The sequence below is a fragment of the Etheostoma spectabile genome, chromosome 6, assembly GCF_008692095.1.
Source record: "Etheostoma spectabile isolate EspeVRDwgs_2016 chromosome 6, UIUC_Espe_1.0, whole genome shotgun sequence".
NCBI classification, from domain to species: domain Eukaryota; kingdom Metazoa; phylum Chordata; class Actinopteri; order Perciformes; family Percidae; genus Etheostoma; species Etheostoma spectabile.
In genome coordinates this window covers 6,838,048-6,853,255 of record NC_045738.1, presented here as the reverse complement: position 1 = coordinate 6,853,255, position 15,208 = coordinate 6,838,048, and the positions used below count along the sequence as shown (strand labels likewise).

General features: G+C 40.9%; 1 protein-coding gene across 25 annotated transcripts in view; it reads right to left on the bottom strand.

Moving 5' to 3' along the window:
• LOC116690995 (uncharacterized) overlaps positions 1-15,208 on the bottom strand; it is a 34,622-nt gene that overhangs the window by 4,737 nt on the left and 14,677 nt on the right. For 7 of the 25 annotated variants that reach the window (XM_032518259.1, XM_032518258.1, XM_032518257.1 and 4 more), the window contains exons 9-29: positions 14,925-15,022; positions 13,094-13,266; positions 12,893-13,009; positions 11,922-12,179; positions 11,398-11,529; positions 10,362-11,258; positions 9,398-9,628; positions 9,063-9,275; positions 8,738-8,947; positions 8,378-8,608; positions 8,064-8,285; positions 7,694-7,888; positions 7,298-7,531; positions 6,974-7,144; positions 6,634-6,840; positions 6,248-6,433; positions 5,370-5,575; positions 4,968-5,036; positions 4,793-4,837; positions 4,069-4,131; positions 2,435-2,614 (exon numbers count right to left, since the gene is read on the bottom strand). In XM_032518259.1, the coding sequence (XP_032374150.1) occupies positions 2,435-2,614; positions 4,069-4,131; positions 4,793-4,837; positions 4,968-5,036; positions 5,370-5,575; positions 6,248-6,433; positions 6,634-6,840; positions 6,974-7,144; positions 7,298-7,531; positions 7,694-7,888; positions 8,064-8,285; positions 8,378-8,608; positions 8,738-8,947; positions 9,063-9,275; positions 9,398-9,628; positions 10,362-11,258; positions 11,398-11,529; positions 11,922-12,179; positions 12,893-13,009; positions 13,094-13,266; positions 14,925-15,022 (4,338 nt within the window). Of the gene's footprint in view, positions 1-6; positions 113-2,434; positions 2,615-4,068; positions 4,132-4,792; positions 4,838-4,967; positions 5,037-5,369; positions 5,576-6,247; positions 6,434-6,633; positions 6,841-6,973; positions 7,145-7,297; positions 7,532-7,693; positions 7,889-8,063; positions 8,286-8,377; positions 8,609-8,737; positions 8,948-9,062; positions 9,276-9,397; positions 9,629-10,361; positions 11,259-11,397; positions 11,530-11,921; positions 12,180-12,892; positions 13,010-13,093; positions 13,267-14,924; positions 15,023-15,208 lie in introns of those variants that run through there. The other 18 variants (XM_032518260.1, XM_032518270.1, XM_032518273.1 and 15 more) reach the window with 12 other exon arrangements.

The following is a 15,208-nucleotide window of genomic DNA, read 5'->3' as shown; positions in this document are numbered from 1 at the left end:
CTCCGCAGGTCACACTCGCACCTGTGTGGGATTTCCGCAGGGTCGAGACGGCCCCTCAGCTGCGTTTGGAGTAGAAGTCTAGCAGGGGGCCGCGTGGGAGGCGGATGACAAACTGAGGGTGGAGGAGGAGGGCAGAGAGAGGAAGGAATTTTGAAATGACCAAAAAAGCCAGAGTTGCGCAATAACCCATGATTGAAATTCTAAAATGTGATTTTGATAGTAACTTTTGTTATCCAGAGCATGGAAATGTTACTTGCACATGCAATTTTTTCTTATATTATTCCACGTCCAACAATTACTTTTTTTGAAAAGACAGAAAGTCATCCACATTTGTAGTATCTTATTCTAAAAAAATAATGTTATTCATTTCTGAGGTGGAGCTATCTCAGTAACCTAAGGCCAATTGAGTCAGTACAGCTGGAATGATTTTGGGCCTCTAGCTAGAGGATGTTAAACTGGCGCAGATACCCAGTTAACTGTGTGAGTGGTAGATAGATTTGATTTGTCTGGAGTCTGCTGCATAGCAACAACGCCGTGAAAACTTCATATCATTCATCTGAGCTGAAAGTAACGGGTCAGAAAGTAACAGGAGTGATTCTGCAGTTGCATGTCAAACATGCAAACCAACATTAACATCAATGTGTACTTTTCTTACAGTGGAGCCCCTTAGTCTTTTTTTGATACACGACTGAAGGTTAAGTAGAATGACAAATTGGCTTGTTAAACTGAGCATGTCCACTCCACTAGGCAGATAACATTTGACCAGTGTCATATTGTTGACTGCTTACATCAAACATTGTGTATGTTTGTTCTGATTCATCTCCTCACTACAGACTTTAAGCTGTCAGCTTTGCTTTGGTTTCAGTGCAACTCTAATGCATCCTGACAACTTGATATACTTGGAGGCATTTATGTCCAAGATTAAAAATGCTTTGTGTTTGTGCGTTGTGTTATGCTGCAGTGGAGTTTATGTCTCACCAAAAGGCATGAAACATGAACCTCAGTAGAATTACACTTGTTCATTCATAGGACAGCAGCTCAACCAGAATGTAAATCTGTTTCTAGTTTGCTGAATAGCTTTCATGTAATCTTTTTAACTTCATCATACCTATTAATACCGGTAATTACATAATTTTATTAGTTTTAAAAAGTTTACAAAGAATCCCACACACTAACCATTATGCAAGCAATTATTTATTTAGAAAATACAACGTTTTGGTCTTAGACCTTTACCAGGTGATGAAGGTCTAAGACCGAAACATTGTATGACTGAAATGTTGTATTTTCTAAATAAATAATTGCTCGCGTAATTGTCAGTATGTGGTATTCTTTCTAAACTCCACATCTGCTATTTTTGGTCACAACCTACGCACCTGCCCGACGGAAGAGGAATGCAAAAAGCTGTCCTATGTTGTAATAAGATTTATTAAGAAATCCTGTGATAGTTACAGTATTCTCTACAATAGGGAGAGTGGTGCAAAAAGTAATTATACAACTGTGAATGAGGCCTTGTCTCTTCATGGAAAAAACAACAACCGTAGCTTGGAGAGAGCATCAACCAAAAGAAAATGTAAAAGCAGAGTGAAAAGAAACCGTGCAAAGCAAAAAGTATATAAAGCTCATATAAAGAAAGAAAACTCATCAATGCAGAAAGGACAGATGAAGGGGGGGGGAGGGGGTCCCAATTCTGCTCAGTGTCAGCAGAACGTGCAAAACTTCATCTGGGAGTCATGCGGTAAATCTTTCAACGTCAGTTCCGTCAGTCATGCAATACAAACATGTCAGAGTTCAGAGGCATCCGATGCAGATAAGATGAACCAAAGTGAGTTCTCAGAGAGTGGACAACCTGTCCCAAAGATGCCTCACCCACATCAGTCCTTTGAGTGAAAGAACAGAAGTACAGACCCTATTCATCAAGTCAAACATGCATGTGCTGCATACCACATGCTATCTCCTTGAATAGGTCCGTACATGCACACACACAATCAATTACACTCAGACTGTCAACTGGAAGAGCCTGATCCCTTCTTCTATCAGTTGCTTTCATTTGAATATATTCATAATTAACAAAGAACCCAATCAAATGTAGCAATTCGATGCTCAAATTACACAAACATTTAGAAATTACTTGAACACAAGAAGTTGGCAAGAATTTCAGGTTCTTCTGTTCCATTTCAAATACATGCGCACTGCTCACACCAGTGCAATCATCTCTGAAAATGCAGAGCCATGAAAAACAAAAGTGAGGACGCATGTATAAACACAGATTTAACCTAGTCAATTCAGGAATTCTTGGTATTCATGATGATTTTCTTATTCAATTTAAATGAAACTGTTTGCTTTATTGCGCAAATTCCTGAACTGGCAGACTTAGTCTGTAGGTTAAATCAACTAAAAAGGATTTGGTGGCGAGGGATTCCCGTGGGAAACTTACCCCGTCTGCACTGGGCAGAGGTTGACCGTTAATACCCAGGGTACGGAACGGAGAGTGCGTGGACAGGCGCTTGTCCCACTCACTGGGCCTGGTCTCTGGGGCGGCTTCCATGAAGTTCCTCTTCAGCTCACTGATGCTGGCATGGTGCCGGAGCAGGTCCTCCTGAGGCTTATCAAACTCCTATATGGAGGAAGTCAAAAGGGGATACAAAGTGTGGAGAGGGGGAGGGGGAGGGAAAGAGGACACCAGGAATTTGGAGCATGGAAACAACAAAATGGAGAAAAAGTACAAAGTGAAGACAAAAAAGTTGGATAGGGAGGGAAAGGGAAGATAAAAGGATGTGTTTGTAGTTGGGAGAGATTAACAAACAGGAGAGAATAAAAAAAAAGTCAGATTACGTTGCTTTCAACTGTTTTTGTACAATTTGTGTTGAGTTATTGCTGATTAAATAAACAAGCAGAAGCAGGGTTTAATTCTTGATTCTATTGGGACATAAATTAGAGTGGACCACCGTACTTTGTGGATTCTTGATGGATTATAGCAACTCCTCTTCAAAATAGAAAATCAAGTCTGGCAGCTGATTCAGGAGACCAGATTTTGGTTCATAAAAACGGAAGATTCAGAGGAGTCGTTGACGTGATTTTTCAAAGTTGATTATTATTTAGAGTTTGGATGGGAAGGAGCTCTAAACTACACAGCACAGCATCGAGGGTTCTATTTCATAGCATCAGGCTTGCAGTGAAACACGCCGTGAAAACAAGCTGCAAATCAAAGAGCAGGAGAGCAGATGGTGGCAGACATGGAACAAGTTGTCAGTGTAAATGGGAACCTGTTCATTTAACACAAATGAACCAAACAATGGCAGCAGCACTCATTTGGCAACATTTAGCATCAAGTTGGTCTTTATTGAGATCTACAAAATATTGACTTCTATTTTACCAAAACATACTGCAGACCACGATCTAGTCTGTAACCAGAAGTGTTTCATTGTGGTGCTGAAGAGCAACTTAATGACAAGTGTTTCTCCAAATTCCATTGCTTTTACATACAACATCAAAGATGTACAATCATTTTGATTTTCAGAAGATTTCTTTTGCATAACTGCTGAGAGATTGTGATGCATTACTGGCAAGTTAGAGAATAACATGGAGAAAAAAGGAGCAAAAGCAGGACCAGGAGAATACTGAAAAAAATATATTATAAAGAAATGGAGCTGCTTGTGAACAGTAACAGTTTAATTCAATTCAATTTCAATTCAATTTTATTTATAGTATTAATTTATAAAAAGAGTTGTCTCAAGACACTTTACAGATAGAGTAGGTCTAGACCACACTTCAGAATTTACAAGGACCCAACAGTTCTAGTAGTTTCCTCCAGACCAAGCTTTAAGATGCTATCCTTAACAAGTTAATCCTGACCATAACCGAACACTTATTTGTTGTAAATTCAACAGCTTTCTCCTGAAACAACCTAATTAGAGTTCCGTTGCGACACACACACACACATACAAACAGGTTACACTGATGTGAAAAGCGTGAATCATGCCACATGCAAGCGTGATTTAAACAGTAGCTGTTTTGCCAAAGAGCAAGAAAATACAGATAGAGACCGACATCTCCAGAAGGGATACAAACCTCCAACATTAAAAGGCTATGTCTCATATATATTGAGTCACCCTCAATTTTCTTAGCTCTTTTCTGTGAAAAATGAAAAGAACAAAAAAGTGTGGGTTTGTTTCAGTTCCACGGTGTGCTGGCATCAAACTGCCACACGTTGGACATGCAAACTACAAAATTCACCACAGTGTTAATACAACAGACAAACAGGGCTGTGAGAATTCTGCATGCAAAATAGTTTGGGGCTAAGTTCCTGTAAGCATCAGACTGTAATGTAGTAACAAAACAAAGAACCTGAAAGGCTATAGAGGACTGACTTACAATTTCTATTTTCATAATGAGAAAGAAAATTAAGAACGGTAGAGTGACAGTCTATAATCATGCATGTGTGCATTCCAGGGTTTACAACAACAACAAGCAATGAGAGAAGATTAATGCCTTGCAAACTTTTACAGCTAATGTGTGTAAAAACGTATATCCTGAGCCAAGCATGGTCTCTTCATATGGACATTTTCTTATTCTTAGTTTCCGTTTACATATTCCATCTATTCTTATATTTTTCTAACTCTTAATATATACTGGGTGTGCCTTGAACCTGATGAGGATTTCATTTAAGACCTAGCCGTATGGAAGCACAGCATGAGAAGAGGGTGAAATTAGTCTTTTGGATGAGAAGCTCCAGATGGTCAGAATGGAGGTGGAGAAATGACTACGGAAACTTATACGGGGCTAAGAATCTGACCTTTCGTATTCGCACCACCTCCGTGCTCGTCACCTCAGACACGTGCTACCCCGGGGAGGAGAGAGGGACATGTGTTAGCATCCTCTGCTTGTTGGCTTTAACAATGACATCGCAGCCATAGTGGAAACAAGTCTTCTGAGGGGCCACATGCAAGAGGCCTGTGTCTGACACTAACCTGAATGTCCCCATTGATGGTGGTTATCAGGGAGGAGTCTACTTCTCTCTGGTCCCTCCACGCTGCTGGCTACAGCAGCAAGAGAGACACAGTTCACACTCAGACACCGAGAACAATCTCTGCTCGCTATGTGAGCATCTTTTATTATCAAAAACTATGAAGCAATTACATCAAAAATAGTTCTTTACATTTTATAATTATCTACTATCTTTCTATTATCCACAATCACAATACCCAGGTAATCAGTGTGGGGACACATTATAAATAGTTTGATGATTTTGACGGAAAACAGCTATCCTGTACAGCATATATGGTTTAAACACATATATGATGCCACATATTTCCTGTAAATAAACATTTAGATTGATTGTAAAACAGCGATCAGGGAGGAATTCTAAATACCTTGACCTCAACCACAGTCTCGATTTTCGAAGGCTCCACAGCTTCTACAGTGACCTCCAGCTTTCTCTCCTCCTGCCGGCTGGTCCTGATTGGAGTGGAGGTCTGGGGCTGATCGAGGAGGTCCATGGGGATCCCTGCCTCGGCCAGAGCAGCCTGGGAGAAGACTGGAGCGCTGACAGGACGGGTGCCCCTCTGTGTTATCACCACTAGACCAAATACAGACAAAATGTAAATGTGAATAAAAGGAAATGTGTTTTAGAACTATGTTTTGTATTGGAGGGATATGATTGTATGCACATCTGACATGCAAAGTGGAACAGCTACTAACATATAAACACACACACACACACACACACAATAGCGCATCTATGAAAGCTGCCACATCATACTTAGAGTCTCAAGCCTCAATGTGATTATATAAGCGCACACATTGCAGGTATACAGTACCTCATATGCTATGTTTAATCTTTTTTTAAAAAGGACAAGCACACGTCAGAGCCTGAGGTGGGCCAGAAGCGAATATCCACAAAGTGGGATGAGAGCAAAAGCATGGATCAGTTCTCGTTGCGATCCGATGATAGATGCGAAAGCAGATGACGTTAGGCTGCAAAGAGTCGTAAACCTCAGTGTGGTTGAACTGGTGAAATGCTGAGATTTAGAAAGCATGATTTCTTCAATCTGCGACCAAAGCACGGTTAGAGGTCCTTGAATGATAGTGAATGTGCATTGCCATCTGTGAACACATTCTCTTGTGAAAAGAAGTCAGTGTATCCTGTAAACACACTGCAAAGGCTGCCAAGCGTTTCATGGAGCAACAGCGCGACGCCGTGTGCGCGGTTCGTCTGCAAAACAACAAACCCAAACAGGTAAAAAAATACCTGACTCTTTGATGCCAACATCTAGCAGAACAAACCAATCATCGTTGACATGGGTTTGTGTGAGTGGACGTCTTTCCTCCAGGATCCTTTTCTCAAACTGTGGTCTCCTCTCGGAAATCCTTGTTTTGGCCACAGCAGTTGGAAATTTCACCTCTGCTGGGAAGTGGATGCGCTCAGGGACAGCGACTAAAACGAATCGAGTATTGTTGTGGAAATAAAGTAGAAAATATAAGGGCACTTGCATTTACAGTGAAATAGACACATGAAATGACTGCTTGGTCTTCAGACACATGATGTTCACATATTAGAATAACTGTTAACATTAAAACAAAAATCTAATAGAAATATTTGTATGTATCTCTGGACTAAATCATTTTTTATTATACCTGATTTCTTAGTGGCCACATCCAGAAGAATAAACCAGTTATCTTCCACCTCTCTCACTGCTGGACACGGTTTCTGCTGTACCGCCTTCTCCTGCTGCCACATGTCCTCCACTATAGTAATGCTCTGCCGGGCTCTCTGCTCTATGGCTGCAAACTCTTTAGCTGTTCTTACTTCAGGATGCGTACGGATACTTTCCTTCACCGCCGCTAATGTAGAATACACAAAAGCCTTCTCAGTTAGAAGACAATTCCACAAAGTGAGATATATAATAAAACTGCAAGGCACACACAGACCCTGTGTTATTCTGTCTCACAGCAGCCACATAAAATAGCAGAATACCTGGTACTTTTGCTGCAACATTTAGATGCACAAACCAGTCGTCATCTATCTGTTTCGGAAGTGATGGTTTCATCTCCACCAACTTCACCGGGGACCTCACGTCTTCCAGGATAAATATGGGTTTCGGTTCAGTGACTGCCACCTCATCCACAATACGCTCAACCGCAGCAACTAACACAAAGAAATAAGGGTAAAAGAACCTGATGCATTTATTTCGTATTTTTGCTAGAGCCTTTTAAGGTTGAAAGCATCAGATGTGTGTGCAGTCGACTCAACAGAATGTTTTAGCACAGTATATGCAGACGCGTTGGCAATGAAAGGTACCTGGCGGTATGAAGACAGGCTTTTCGCGGAGGATGTCAAACAGGGCAAACCAATCATCTCCTCCTTCTCTCTCTGACGGCAATGCAATTTTGCCAGTTCTAATTTCAGACAGATGTGTCACATCTTGCCGGCTGTTCACACCAATTATCATCTTCTTCCATGTTCTAGTCTCTGTGGTAGTCACCTCAACCTTAAACATCTTGCTCAAATCCGGAATAATCTCAACAGGAGTAACTGGCACAAATAGACAGAGTTAAAGAAGCTGAGTGACACTTGTGTATCCACCAAACAAAGCAAGTTAGAGGTTTCAAACAGTGGCAAAGAGTTAATGTCTTTAAATGTAATGTATCAAAGTAAATTGTGATGGGGTGCAAAGATATATTACGTTACATATACCTGATGGAAGTATGACTGCCTCTTCACAAATAGCATCAAACAGCACAAACCAGTCATCCTCTCTCTCCGACAGTGGTTGAGAAGGCTGCAGTCTAATCGGTTTTAGATCATGTTGCAGATTTTGCTCTATGCTTATCACTTCAATTCGTTGAGGTTGAACACTTGGATAAATCTGGCTTGGGACTGCCAGAGAGACTGAAAGCAAACAGAATTTATACTCAAGCTTCAGCCAAAAATAAAGAATGACCTCAAATTTAACAACAGATATCATCTTTGAATAATGTAGTTTGTGTGACACATTTGTGAGACGGTCTTCTTTGGTGTGATGTGTATGCAAAAGAAAATAAAAACATTTGAAAGCTGTGGGTACCTGGAGGTATATAGGACGTTTCTCTGGGAACAACATACAGCAGAAGAAACCAGTCATCATCTCTTTCTCTGACTGGCTGGGATACTTTCTGCTGTCCTCTGTCCTCTTTTTGTATCACAATCTGTTTAACTACAGCCTCCTTACTCGACTGTACTGTCATCGCTTCAGCCACAGTAGAAACACTTTCTTCAGGATAAATCTGAACATACTCGACCATTGTAACTAATGACAGACAGAATGAAAAGAGTATTGTAAGACACTTATAATACGCTAGTAAGTCTTTATGGTGAGCCTGGAGGGAAAGTCGACAATACCTGGTGGCACATATGATGGTTCTCTGGTGGGAACATCCAGCAGCACAAACCAATCATCTTCTATCTCTCTCACAGCATGTGGCAGTGCTACTACTTGCTTTTCACCCAGCACTGTAATGTCTGTGTCTTCTGCCATAATCTCCACTCGTTTTTCTCTTCGCACAATGGCTGTTATTTCAACCAGAGAGAAATGTTCTTCTGGGGACACTTTAACACGCTCTGAAACAGCAACTAAGACAAAAGAGATGCAAAATCCTCAGACACCATGGACAACACAGGGGATTTACAGGTAAGTGGGTCTGCGGAGCTCAGAATTATTGCTTGTGTTTATAATGCTGTAAAGCAGTACTGTGGCAATACCTGGTGGTACATATGATATTTCTCTGGGAACAACATCCAGCAAAACAAACCAGTCATCATCTCTGTCGGCCAATGGCTGTTGTGGGATTTCTTGTAGAGGTCTTGGTGACTCTTCTACAGCTACTACTTTTCTAATCTCCTCCTCGGCTGTAATTTGAGCCACAGAGACAAAACTTTCTGGACTCATCTGGTCTCTTCCTGGCAAGGTAACTGATACGAGTAAAGTTAGGAGAAATTCTTTTAACACAAGCAGTATTACACACGTCCTGTACGTTAGCAAGCACGCAAAAAATAAAGCACAACAGAACCAACGTTTTAGCAATACCTGGGGGTACATATTGCCTTTTTCTGGGAACAACATCCAGCAACACAAACCAGTCATCGTCTTTGGTGGTCACTGGCTGTTGTGGGATTTCTTGTAGATGTCTTGGCGCCTCTTCTATTATCTTTCTCTCTTCAGACACTACTTCTCTAATCTCCTCCGCAGAAACAGAGACAAACCTTTCTGCACCCATTTGGTCTCTTCCATTCAAGGTAACTAATATGAGTAAAAGTCGAGAGAAAGTCAGATAAACACACTTCCTGTATATTAGCAAACAAGCACAAGAAGCACAAAAGAGCCAAAGACTTGAAAAGCAGCACAGGGGTTTTTAGCAGTACCTGGTGATACATAAGATGTTTCTCTGGGGACAGCATCCAGCAACACAAACCAGTGATCATCTCTTTCTGTGATGGTCTGTGGTGGTGGGATCTCTGGTACACAACATATTTCCTCTTCTCTTGTTTGTCTCGCTTCTACTATAATCTGTGTTTTCTCCTCAACTGTAGTAATCTCAGTCTCTGAGGTGAAATACTCGCCTTCACCCACTTGAGCACGTTCCACGGTGGTAACTAATAATGAAAGCAAACATATAGAATCTTTGAACGTGGGCGCAAACATGCAATGCCAGAAAGCTCACAGTAAGAGAAGATGGACAGGGTGTGGCGGGTTGTTTTCATTTGCAACAAAACTATTTCCAAAGTAAAGATATTACTTAGACCGCAAATCCAGCGAAGCATCAAAAACACGTAATTTAAGCAAAAAAGTACAATTTTGGAAAAACAAAACACAAGTTGGTTAATATAGTGTGTTAATGCTGATGTTTTAGGGACAAGTGAACTCATTGGCTATGAGGGAGGTTTGAAATGAATGTTGTGTGTCTTCTTTAAGCCGATTTGATTCTATGTCATATCATCATTATTAGGCCGTGGTTGTTTTCCTGTTATATCCATATCTTTATCCCTTTTGCAAAATGAGGACATCTACTATACAACAACCACTGGTGCTGTCTACTATACTGTCATTACTTTTTCTACACTTCGTCCACCTGAAATAACCCAGAACGTTGCCCACTACAGAGACTTAGACAGTACTTTCTAAATGTTAAATCATATTTATAAGCGAAAGGGAGAAGCAATCAATAACCCTGTTAACTTTGTCCTTTCTATTGAATCTAAAGAGGATTTCTCTACCTCCAACTATTCCATTGTTAATGTACATAACAGTACACATGTATCAGAGAAGGAAATAAAAGTGATATTAGAAAGATTAGTAGATGTCTATTTGCACAATGCCATACTGTACCTGGTGGTTTAAAAACAGCTCTGCATGGAGGGCGGTCAAAAAGTATGAACCAGATGTCCTTATCTGCCACCTGAGATTGATCCTCAGCATGAAGCCTCTCTGTGACTTCTCTCTCAGTTATCGCCTCCAGTATTTCTGTCTTACATAATGTCCCATCTTTATCTAGACTCTCCTCTGACATTTCATCACGCTGTACCTGCACCTTTTCTATTCCGTCCTGCTTCTGCCCTCTCTCTTCTACAATAGTCACTCTCTTCTTAATCCTACGCTCCACCTTCTGGTATGCTACTACAGAAGTGGTACTAGAGACATCTGAAGATCCGGACTTCAACTTCTCCTCCACCTCATCTTTCCACTCCCTTTCTATCTGGTATAGCTTTTCTCTCAAGCCATCATCTAACACACTCTCATCTGTCGCCTCTTTTTCACTCTGCTGATTACCCTTGGCGTCATCCTCTTCAGGTACCAAGTCTTTTAAAAACACCTGTTTTATTTGCTCTTCCAATTCATCTTTTTCATCCCCTTTTATGTCTACTGTCCTCACAGACTTTCTCAAGACTGTTTCTGTTACACCTTCATATTGTATTCTTCCTTTCTGCTCCAAATCATCGTTTTCCTGTCTCAACCTATCTACCTCTTCTTTACCCAATTCTTCTTCTATTACTTCTTGAAGTAGCTCTGCAGTCTCATCCATTTCCTGGAGCCTTTCCTCTAAATCCCTAACTTCCCTCAGCCTCATTTCCAAAACATCCACCACTCTCCACTTGTGGACCAAGATCTCATTTTCCTGCTGCATCTCAATGTCCTCCTCACTAGTCACTTCCTGCTCTGCCACACACATGCCCTGCTCATCCTTCTCCTGGACTTGGAACTGAGCTTGGGGAGAGACTGGGAGGAATAAAGGGAAAAGCAAAAAGATGAACCATAAAAAGAACTAAAATGGGAGTCACATTACAGGCTGCTAAAGGTAATTGTACCATCATTATTCAAATTCCTAAGGTAACATTACCAAACAAAGTTACACAAAGAAACTCACATGGCTTGTCAACATGCTGAAGCGAGGATAGGCGGAAGATTCGGTCAAAGTAAAGGAACCAATCATCTTGCTGTGTCAGTGCTGGTTGCAATAGGCGGTCCAAAGAGCTAATTTTTGCCAAGCTGAACTTAGCTGACAACATCGAAAAAACAATACGGGACACTTTCATATCAAAACACACACAAATCTCAAACTGCAAATGCTTAAAAACAGGGCAGAATAGCACTATTTGTTGTTTTTATATATAAGCCTTTAAGGATAATACAGTGTACATGTAGTAATGTAATTCATAAAGTGCATGCTGGCCACAAGAGAATAAAATCGCAGGTTCTTTAAAATCCAAGCCAAAGGGAAAGATTAAAATAATCTGGGTTCAGATTTACTTTACTAGCTAGCAAACTAGCTAAATAACCTAGCATGGATGCCAGACGAGCCTAGCCCTGACCGCAACATTTGAGGTAGAATTTGAGTATGACAACGTCAGGCTATAAACAGCCAAGAGCAGGCATTAAAAGTGTAAATACCTGGCTCTTTTACAACATCAAAAGGTGGGACAAAGGGAAGAGGAGGAAGACGACTGAGCAGGGCAGACCACTCGTCCGCCTTTCTCTTCTGCCATTGCTCATCCGATGCCAGCTCCTGCCACGGCTGACTGACTGACTGGGTGGTGGTTTGAGAGCCAGTCTGCTCAGTCTCAGTGTCCTGCCATTTTTCTGTGACTGTGTGAACAGACTGTCCTACCTCCGAGGGACAAATGAAAGTCTGCTCAGACTCCCTTCTGGCTGTGGAGAGATGATGAGGTGATAACAATTATGTAATGGTTCTGCTGGAGAGATGACAGCCACTGTGAATGCTTCACAGTGCTTCAAGCGTATTTTTGACCAAATCAGATGCCGAGCATTTGTACAAGACTATTGTGAATCCAGTAAGCTGAGGTTAGTACAAAGCTGAATGAAAGATTCCTCTCATCCTTCACAACAAGAAAAGATAAAAAAAGGGCAGCACTGGCCATTACTTTTCACTGTTTAAAGTTCCAGCTCTATCCTGTTTTAATGACAGCCACTGAAGCGGTAATGAGTTAGTCAGTTAAGATGTTGAACATAAAAAGGTACAAGTTATAAGCAAATGAATGTCAATGTGCACCACGCATCAAGCATCTTCTGAAAATGCCAAAAAAGGAGGAAGAGCAGCCTCAAGACTGAACACGCCCGTGTGTACTAAAGTATGTGAGGAAATTCCCTATTTTTTCTTTCAGACTGACCAAAGATATCCAGCGATCATGCCATGGAAAGTACAAGGTGGGTGACTTTACCCACATTTAAGAATAGGTCAACATTCTGACAAGTTAATCATCTGATAGACCTTTTTATCAAAAGGATTACAAGCATGAAAGCAAATGAGCCAGATGAGATGAGGCTGTTCGCGAGCGAGAACAAAGCAAATGCTGTAAATATGCCAAAAAAGCGATGCTGCAACTCCACACAGTTCCTGGTACCTGGGAATTCAGGAAAAGGCTTGGGTTTGTCAGATGTCAGCATCAGCAACCAATCATCAACGTCTGACCGGGTTGATGTTGAGAGTCGCTGCAGGAACTGGAGAGTTTCATCTCCAGCTGCAGGAGTGAAACGAGTCAGAGAGTAGCTTATTGACTGTTATGCAACGATTCTAAAACAGGTTCACACACTCATGCACATACCTCCATCTAGATTACGGGACAGCCTCTTGCTCGCAGAGCGTGTGAAGCGAGGGGCTGGGCGGTCAATCATGGAGCTGGCCTGGCGGGTCTGGGCCTGAGTACGCCCGCTGTACCGAAACTTAGAGCCCAAGACGAGGAAGCGACGTGATGAGGGGGGCTCTACTGTTGGAACTCTGAGGGACAAAAACATTAATTTCATTTTCATCCACCTACCATTAAGCAGTTCCAAATATACAGTGTATTACATCATTTCACATCAAAGGATGCCTAAAAATTGTCATTGTTATGCAACAAGGTTAGCAACAATTTTGACTTTATCTTCTTAAGTAGATAAAACCTTTAAGGGTTTAATTCTGAGGTCAGGACCACAGGGTGTGTAGCTTTTCCTCTGTGATTAATCCATAGACTGTATAAAATATGATAGAATAGAATGCCTTTTATTGTCATTTTACATATGTACAAGATTGAAGCAACTTCTTTTCCAGTGTCAACATGTATGTAAGAAAAATGTAACAACATGGATGAAAATAATTAGTGCAAAAGAAAAAGGGGGGTAAGGGGCACAGTTCTGAGACGCTACTACTAGGGCTGGGGGAAATAGAGAAAATCAAATATCACAATATTCTTGATCAAAAACCTTGATGTCGATATTGCGACAATATAATATGGTTGACTGTTTGTGCTTTAACCAAATGTTATTCATACAATGAGATTTTTGATAAATGTTCTCCAGAAATGATTTATAATGACTTAGTGGGTAAAGGTAAATAATATAACAGCTAGAACAGTCTGGTAAGTTCAAAAAATTTAAAAATGTTTTACTGTATTGCAGCCTGTAAAACCAGGTAAATACAACACTTACCATATTACGATATATCCTAAATCGAAGACGATATCTAGTCTCATATTGTGATATTGATACAACATCTATATATTGCCCAGCCCTATCATATACACACATATAAAAATAGAATGATAAATAAGGTTTGTCTACAGTGTGATACGCAGTGTGAAATAAGTATCGCACAGTGATGAAATTGCAATTGAGTTTGGATGTAGACTGTGATATTGGTTTCTGGGGATCCAAAATGAATCTCAAAGAAAGCGGCCCTCGCTGTCTTGGCAGTGCTTAATGTTGGCTAAACCAAAAAATGGGCTAAGAGGTGAAGTGTGGATGGTGCTGAGGCAGGCCGAATGAAGCCTACAGTTTATGCTTGCCTACTGTGATGGCAGCCACCTATAACTCAAAGCGGAACGCTCATAATTATGCAGACACTAAGTTGTCATGAAGGCTTAATTTACTAATATAGAACAAACCCAACTGTAAACATGTTTAATTCTGCTGTAAAGTCAAGCATTTTAACATGGGGTCTATGGAATTAGTCTATGTGGAGTGGACAACATTAATTTTACGGGGGTGTTCCAGTGCCACCGGAGGTTACGCCGGATATCCCTAATTTTTGTCAAATTTGAGTTTTCTGTTACACAACTAAAGCAACTTTTGAACGTACATGTTTATCAAAACAAGTTCCTTCCAGAGGCTATTTTGCAGAGGCAGTGTTGCACCGTCTGGGGCTTAGCACCGCCCGATTCGATTGTGATTGGTTGAAAAAACCTATGACACCTATATTTCTCCTATGACACTTCCGCACTGGCTTTATTTTTTAGCACCGCAGGTTGCAGCATGGGTTAAACTGCCAGGGAGCCAATATTAGGTTTAAGCAGCAGGGACCAGTTAGCCAATTATCCAGAGGATAGGAACCTCAGAACGACCTCTGTTGCAGGGCAGGGAAGTGTCAGTCACAACAGGGCAAGATTGACCTGCTCTTACCTGAAGAAGGTATGGTGTTCAACGCAAACTTTCCACAGCTTCTTGGAGGCTTTGTAGTTGGGTAGTTTAAAGCCAATTGTGCTTTCATACTGCTCTTGCTGTAAGCCAACAAAAAAATATAAAGTCAAAGTTGAATTAGTGACCTCATTATACTGCCATGCAGAATGACATGTATCCCAGTCAATTGAAAGTAATTTCTCAAATTGGAAAATAAATAAATAAAATAAATTTAAAAAGGGAAGGTCTAGAATCAACATCTGAATTGGAGTTTGTGTTATTTTGGT